General features: G+C 32.8%; 1 protein-coding gene across 1 annotated transcript; it reads right to left on the reverse strand.

The window, feature by feature from the left end:
• Nucleotides 1–4,742: 4,742 nt before the first annotated feature.
• Nucleotides 4,743–7,886, reverse strand: LOC101211502 (disease resistance protein RGA2). The gene has a single exon (XM_004140394.1). The coding sequence runs from the start codon at nucleotides 7,884–7,886 to the stop codon at nucleotides 4,743–4,745; it is 3,144 nt and encodes a 1,047-aa protein (XP_004140442.1).
• Nucleotides 7,887–8,803: the final 917 nt, after the last annotated feature.

Consider the following 8,803-nt stretch of genomic DNA (forward strand, 5'->3'; position numbering starts at 1 on the left):
TTTATATTTGGAACACACTTGTTTATATGTGAAAAATGATCGTTTAGATTTGGTACACAATCGTTTATATTTGAAACATGATCGTTTGAATTCTGCTACCTACATCTAATTAGTTTTTTTAAAGATTTTTTTGTACATGATCGTTTAGATTTGACTATTTTGGTACACGATCATTTAGATTTGGCTATCCAATATCCCAACGATTTTTTTCATGATCTTTTATATTTGGAACAACCAACGAACATTGTGAAAAAAACTAGATCTTTTATATTTGATACACGATCTTGAACCAAATAACAGTTTGAAAAAAAAATAAAAGAAAACTACATAAGAATAAGAGAAAAAGATGGTGGAAAGAAAAAAATTCGCAGAAGAGGAAGAAAAGGAAGCACAAGCCTTGAACATTTAAAAAAATGACCCGTTTACGAGCTTTTTCATTTTGTTATATGGACCATAAATATTTTATCGATTTGTTATATTTGTGAAAATTAAGCTTTATATTATTTGAATTTTATAATCTCGGTAAGTTATTTCTTTTTATCTTATTCTAATTTCAATAAATTTCGTATCTCCTACTAAATTCAACTTTGTTTTTTAATCTAAATATATACACACTATATACAATTAATGTAAATTTCTTTTATAATTTGAATAATTCAATTTTATTAGAAAACATTGATTTATATAAAATCTTGTGTGTGAGCTAGTAAGGAGGTTCAATGGACCTACGAATTAAAAGCTCTATTAATGGTTCAAGATTAATTAACTGAACTATTTAATTTGATTTTCTAAAACATGCATTTTCAAACCGTTGTGCTCAAAGTTTAGCTTTTCAGTATATGCAAATCATCTTATAAATAACATATAAGCTTCTAAAACATTTGAACTCTGTAATAATTCTCTTCAATAAATAATTCTTTGTTTCATGAAATGATTCTTTATTCGTTATATATCTTGAAACTCAGTCACATTATAAGCTTGATAACTCAATATTAGCTTGTTTGATAAACTTGGTCATGATATTATAATGCCTGAACTCGATCAAGGTAACAGAGTCAAATCAATACAATTTTGCTTGAACTCAATGGTAGATGGCGTGCATGGTGAATACAACCATGTACCCCTGTTACTCTATGTGAAAGGGGGCACATGCTTCCACTGGCCCATTAATTAATCTGTCCTTGGCTACATGTTATGGATTATGGTATTCTGTTAACTTTGTCTATTAGGGTTTTACCTACATAGGAGTCTTTCAAGATCATCGCCTTTCATAGATTTATGATTGTGTGCGTTCGACGAGACCACCAATCTGTCATGAATAGAATTATGAGTGGTTTGACAAGATCACTTATAGCCTGACATCATAGGTGTTTCTTTGGATTCACCAACAAATGAGAGTGCTCCTAAGGGCTCACTAGATTGCATGTGTTCGGGAGCACGATAGTTTTGGGTACCACCTTAAGAGGCTCTAAAGGGAAGTTTAACAGACAACTGGAGGGACTAGTAGTGGGTCCCTTACTAGGTATATTTTGCATAATCACTCTTTCCGTAATATCTCATTGGTTGGTGTGTTCTCTTGTTGGAACAACATATAAATGTTACTTGGGACTTAGTCATGGTAATCTAACATCTTGGTAACGTAACTGCAATACATCACTAAGTAGGTTCACTGAAGATCTGGCTGAGTACGAACTGCCTCTGGAAAGCCGATGATCAGGCAGGCAACTTACTCGTAAACTAGGTCTCATTCTCTCTAGAAGTGACTCATTCCATCAAGTAAGGGAATAAGGAAGAACCCTAAAATAGATAACGTATTGTGCTCACCATGTCTTTCTATATTGCATGGTTCATTCTAAGCAATACGTCATGGGTCATGATCATAGCATAAAGTGCCCACTATGCACCTTTTTATCGCGTGAAGCCTAAATCATCATTGAATCCAATTTTTCCTACTAATTGTCCAAGTGTAAGCGAAGCAGAAGGTTTACTTGGGTGATCCAGGGTCGAACACGAAAAATTGTTTGGAGATATTATTTCTAAGGTGTTACTCAAACGTTAAGTATTATGATGTTTAAGGTAAACGAATATACATAAAATAAAACTAAAGTTAATTAGAATCAAATTAAAAATCGTCGTTTTAAGTCCGCCCATCCTTGCAAAAGTTTACGCTCGTCCTTTGATCTATACCAATTCAATGTCACTTCATCAACGCTAACTACAGCCACTGTCATTTTCTTCGAGTCAGTCAATTTGTGGATTTAGAAGTACTGATCGGCTCTAAATAACCAAGAGTCTGGATTGTTGTCACTAAAGACCGACATCTCAACCATCTTGAACTTGCTTCGACCATTTAAATGTTCCTCTCCTTTAGTTTTGTTAATTCTCACTGCTGGCTTGGTCTCTTTCATTTACATATCACATCCTTCAAGAATAATTTCAATTGGACATCCCTTACTTGACGATCCTTCCATCCCCTAGGTCATCATTGATTTCTCCTTCACCATTCCTTCGATGTACTCAACAATAATTGTTGTTGTTGTCATTGTTATTTTTTCGCCCGGATGCCTAATAGTGGCAAATCCATAAATTTTATACATGGGGGCACCAGACACTATATAATAAACACACTAAAAAATGCTTAAAAAATATCTTAATGTTTCACTAATGCTCCAATAACATTCACTACATTTGTAGCAATAAAGAAAAACCGACAATTTCCACATGATTTTTTGTAATGTAAATATGTGAATTTAAAATTTGCATAAAAAAATAAAGAATAATACATTTTCATGAAATATTGTTGAGAAAGTGGAAGTTTGGATCACCGACTTTGTTGCATTTTTTTAAAAAAAATTGTTAGATAAAAAATGAGGGCTAGAAAATAAGTTAGATTTTTATCTTAGATGAGTTTTTTCTTTTTTTCTTTTTAAAAAAATTATCTTCTTTTTAGGAAATCTAATTATCTTCCTCCTAGAAAATCAAAATTTAGAAAGAAAAATTAAATTATTTTTATTTTAGGAAATCATTGAAACTTAGGAAGAAATTTGATATTTGAAGAAAAATATTATTGATATTCGAAGAAAGAAGATTATTGAAATTTGAGAAAAGAAAATATTGATGTTTTGAATAAAATTTATTTTATGATAATTTTGTAAAAAATTTGATATTTGAGAAAAGAAAATTGGTGATATTTGAAATAAAAACTATTTCGTAAAAATAATTGCAGTAAACAAAATTTGAACTTACAAGCAAAGAATTGTGCACGGGACACATAAATAAAATTTAAGCAAAATGAAGCTAAATTTAATATATATTGTAATTTAACGGTCGAAAATTAATATTAAAATATAAAACCCGATATCGTATGGCAAGTACCAGAGGCATGATGCCCAACCTTTGGATGCTCTTAGTCATGGATGATAAATTCTCTTGGATCGCCGGAAGTTTGTGCAGCTCCCCTCTTATTCCATAAATGTTCTGATCGAATGCTTCAAGTTTTTCTTCAATCCGTTTCTGTGCCTTTGCGATTCGTTTTGGAGGTAATTAAGCTGATACCAATATGATAGAACACCAAAGTTGCATAAACTTTGGGATTACAAGAAGAAATATATAATCTCAATTTGCGATTGATAATTGCAAAGAAACTACTCTCTGCCTTGAGACCTTTCCTCTCTCTCAAGGACGAAGTTCTGCAGAAATCCTTCACAAAATCATCCACCCTCCCCCTTCCCCTAACTTCTCTATTTCACTCATTTTTCTCTAACTGTGATCCCCCACCCTTAGTGCTCACTCCCCCACTCGCTCGTTTTCTATCCGTCTTCCCTCTCCTACTGATTTGCTAATAGAAGAATGGAAATTTCTAAAAAAATTCATACTGATTTGCTTTATTTGAAATAGATAACTTCTTAAAAATCGAAACAGTATTTACTACCTTTCCCTATATTATTTAAGCACAGTCATTGAAATAGTATTTATTACTTTAGCTTGCCATGTAGCGTTCGTACCAAATTATTTTTTCTATTAGATAGCGTTACTGTGTAGGGTTTTTGGTCAATTTGCTATCTTCATGGGGTGTTCTGTTCATTTTTGCTATCTTCTTTTCCTTGGCTGCTTATTTGACTCTAAGTGCTCTATTCGAGCTCCAATTGAAACTCACCAAACATGTCCCAAAAGCTTCTCAAACTTGATCATCTCAACAAAGCACATTTAAATGAAAACTTGATAGTTATCAAAAAAGAGCAGAACATTTAAATGTAAAATCTTAGGAACTAACATCATTCAGGTCAATAGAAGATTGCCCATTTATAGATCAGATATCTATGAGCTTAAATGAACAGTTTTAGATTTATGGAAAACATTTTAAACCACATGTAGAAAGCGATATATGATTGTTTTTAATTTAACCATCATCCATGAGAAAATTTTATTTAAAAGCCCACATTGATGTCATTTTAGTAAGCTGGAAGTGTGATCATAGGCCTGGCTTAAAATGATTTTTTTGGCAACAAGTTTATCATAACACTCTTCAATCCCAAACCCTTGATTTAATGTCACAGTACAGGAAGGATCACCTGAGAGATGACTGTCACATAATACTCATTCGATGCCGAGAGAGTGGTGACTTTCAGAAATGCCATAAAAATAATCCATCATCGTATTCTATATATGATGACACACGATACAACGACGGTTTATAACATTCAATCCTACGTCTACAATAATGTCAATTCATAACAACGTAACTAACATCTAAAACCAAAATTATTGTAACGAACACATTTTGATGGGAGATGAGAAAGTTTAGCCCTCTCCTGATCGCCTTCCCCTAGTAGTAGTTTGGGACATCCATCGATCACCAAATCATCTAATTTGGTTAATCGTTGTATGGCCTCTCTCGAAGGTAACTCTTTCAAATTTTTGCATTCGAGGAAAACCAATGTTGCCAAACATGTAAGGTTTCCCAACCATTCTGGTAGAACTTCAATGTCATCAAAATCTGCAATCTTCAAAACCTTCAAGTTGGTCAGATGCTGAAGTTGTTGGGGAAGTTGGGTTGTTTCACTACCACTTGACCCATCATCAGTCAACTCAAGTTCAACAAGCTGAGAAGATAAATGTATGAAGGGACTAAATTCATAGTTTTGCATACATCCACCAATTCTCAATTTTTTCAAGTTAGTGAGCTTACCAAATTCATCTGGCAATCTTTTCAACCCACGAATGTCTAAATGATACAAGTTGTACAAATTTTGCACATTTAGCATTAAATTAGGACACCCATCGATGGCCAAATATTCAATGGAGTAGCACCCTTCTAACCCACTTGGCAATTTTGCCAATTGATGACATCCAGAAAGAATAAGTTCTTTTAGACATCCAAAGCGATTTGATGCAAAAACCGTTGCTTCATCCCATTGTTGTAGCTTCTTCAACCCACAAATATGAAATTTGTTCAGCTGAGGAAAAGCAGAAGAATTTCTGTCGTTACAGTCAACTCCATAGAACTCACTGCCTATACTTCTCACACTGTTCATTGAAATAATCTCAAGTTTCTTCAAGTTGGGCAACTGTCCAAGCATAGGAAGCACTTCACATCTTCCACAATCAACCAAACGTATCTCAACTAAATTTTCAACAAAAATATTATTATTCAAAACTCTTCCTTGGAAGCCTCTAATGTCCAATGACTGTACGTTTTTGTGTGGCTGAAGTCCTTCCAACACTTGTTTGTTATCATCTTCATCATATTCTCCTCTATCATAAAGATTTAGAAACCATTGAAAGATTAGATGACGTAAATACTTCTTTTCCACCAATTTTGCAGCCATAGCCTCGTCTTTATTTTGCACATTTTGTAGATTTTTAAGAGTTAGTGTACCTTTGAGGTCTTTTAACGGTCCAAGCTCATCAATTTTACAACCCTTCTCAAGTCCAACTACAAACTCAGATAGTGTTTGAAGATGAATCATGTTGCCCATATGTGAAGGCATTTGTCCCATATCAAAAAATTTCTTAAATTCTAAATGTCTCAAATTAACCAAGTTCCTCAAATTCTTCGGCAGATCACATTCAATATATCCAAGTTTTAGCGTTTGTAAATTATAAAGTGCACAAATAGAATCTCGAAGAAGCTTGTTTATATTACAGTTTGAAATATCAAGATATCTCAAATGTATCAATTTGTCCATAATAGTCGACAAGGTATTAGTGTCAAACCATTTTAAGACTAACACACGCAAACAAATAATGTCAGTCTGAATTTTATGAAAAGCTTCTTCATTCTCGCAAATTAATGTGCGCAACTTTCTTGTACTTTTTCCATTCCAACTAATAGGATTTGAGTCCATCTTATGATGATTTGAAATTGCACAAGCAATATCATGCATTAGATCATGAATCTTAAAGGTGACAATTCTTCCATCATATTTAATGGCATCTTCAAATAAGGAGCGAGACAATAAAAAGTTAAGATACTCTTCTCCTATGTTCTCCATTGTCAAGTTTTCTCTTTCTTGTTCGGGTTGAATAAATCCTTCGGCTATCCACATTTGGATTGCTTCATCTTTATCAAATTCATAATCTTGAGGAAAATTTGAGCAGTAAGCAAAACATTGCTTCAATGCAGAATGAGGGAGAGACTCTACACTTAATTTTAATATGGACAAAACAAAATCTTTGTCCTCTATTGAAATATTTCTCGCAAAGCTTTCAATTTTTGCCATCCAACTCTCAGACCCACCTTCTTCAAACTTTACTGCCCCACCTAAAACTTTTGCAATGAGTGGTACACCACCAATTTTTCTAACCAAAATATTTTTCGTATTCTCCAACTTTGAATTCATCTGCAGCTGATTTGCATTTGCACTTTTTTTTAACAACGCCCAACAATGATCATCCGATAATTTTTTTAGATGATAAATGGGAACTGTCTTCACCATGGTCGCTACTTCTACACTCCTTGTGGTCACCATAATACTATTTCCAGATTTTCCAGCAATATATTTCAAATTGCCAATAAGCTCGTCCCACAAGCAATTCTCTTTATCCCAAACATCGTCAAGCACAAGAAAATACTTTTTTCCTTGCATCTCCTCTCGGAGTCGATTAAGCAAGGCCTCCCTGGAGTTCAAACCACTACTAGTATTCGTTAAACCTTGAAAGATTGCTTCCAAAATTTTCATCACAATAAATGGTTTAGACACACAAACCCATACAGTTTTATCAAAATGTCCTTTAATGGCATCATGATTGAAAACCATCTTGGCCAAAGTTGTTTTTCCAAGACCACCCATTCCAACAATGGATATCACAGAGATATGATCTTCATCGGTAGAGTCAATCACCAATTTTAGTATCTCCAAGACTTCAGCTTCCCTTCCTTCAACTTCAAAGTCAAGAATTGAGGTTGTCTCCCGAATCTGATTAAGTGCAGCCTCTGATTCTGTGGTGGATTCATCACCAACTAGTCCTAAAGGACTTGCCTCACAGTAATGTTCGTATAAAGTTTTGGTAATCTTCTTCATTTTCTTGGCCATCTTGAGACCAAACAAAAAGGAATTTTTGGATGGTGAGATAGAATCACGTACCTTTCTAAGTTTACCAGTTTGCTCCACAGTTTGTCGAATTTGTTCATAAACAATCTCATCTAACAAATCATCAGCTTCATAGATAATATCATGAAGTTCTTCCACCCATAACCCAACAGAATGATGGTGTGATTTCTTTGTGTTAATGTCTGCTAAGATTGTTTGCGCTTTGAGTAACCACTTTTTCAAGTGGGACAACTCCTTCTCCAAACCCCATGCCAAACTAATTTGCTCTGCTCCAAAGTTCACAATCTTCTTCAAAACTTCCTGAACAGCAAAAGTCCATAAAAATTCAGCCATGTTTCTTTGGTTTTTGTGCCCTCTGATTTCCAAAACACTTCAATGTTGAAGAGGAAATGCAAAAGTGAAGAGACCAAATTAGTAGATAAATAATAAAAAAACAAAATAAAGTATTGTATAGGGAACTCATGGTTTGTTTGTCACTCTATTTTTTGGATTTAAAATTTGAAGTAAAGTCCTCTCATTCCAACTCTCTTGAGCTTAAACAAAAAAAACTAAATCAATTTAATATATAGCAACATTTTAAAAAATTTGTAAATATAGCAAAATTTATCAAATTCTATCAATGATAGAAGTCTATCACCGATAGACCATGTTGTAAATATTGGTCATACACCATGTGAATCTATCATCGATACAAAACTATAGTTTTACTATATTTGTAATTTTTTTAAAAGGTTGTTATATCCTTGATTATTATTCCTAAATGACCATCAAATTATAATTACCCATAACAGTGTTGATTTAGTTTTTATTTTTAGATTTGTTTTTTATTTTTTAATTTTTAAGTATAATTAATAAATTACTTTTTATTTTTTTTGTCATTAAATTGCTTAAATAACACTGTGGTTAATTTTTCCCTTTTGTATTTAAATCGTTGTTTTTTATTTTATTGAAATTGAGATAGTTTTTGGGTTTGGTTCTTGTTGTTGTGCATTTTTTTTAACATCAACCAATATTAGTTTAGGGTGTTAGATAGTAATTTGAGATCAATCAAATAACAATAATCAGTATATTAATTTAATTGTTGTGGTCAAACAACAACTAATATCATCAACAAATTTTTAATAATTATCATATAACAATTTGTATAGTTGACAACCATTTTTAGATTGTAATCAAACAAACAATTAGATAACAATTGATATTATTATATCAATTAATAATATTAAATAGCAATCAAACCAGCGGAATTG

The sequence above is a fragment of the Cucumis sativus genome, chromosome 5, assembly GCF_000004075.3.
Source record: "Cucumis sativus cultivar 9930 chromosome 5, Cucumber_9930_V3, whole genome shotgun sequence".
Lineage (NCBI taxonomy): Eukaryota > Viridiplantae > Streptophyta > Magnoliopsida > Cucurbitales > Cucurbitaceae > Cucumis > Cucumis sativus.

Coding starts and splice junctions, on each gene's coding strand:
- LOC101211502 (XM_004140394.1), bottom strand. CDS start 7,886: ATGGCTGAATTTTTATGGACTTTTGCTGTTCAGGAAGTTTTGAAGAAG.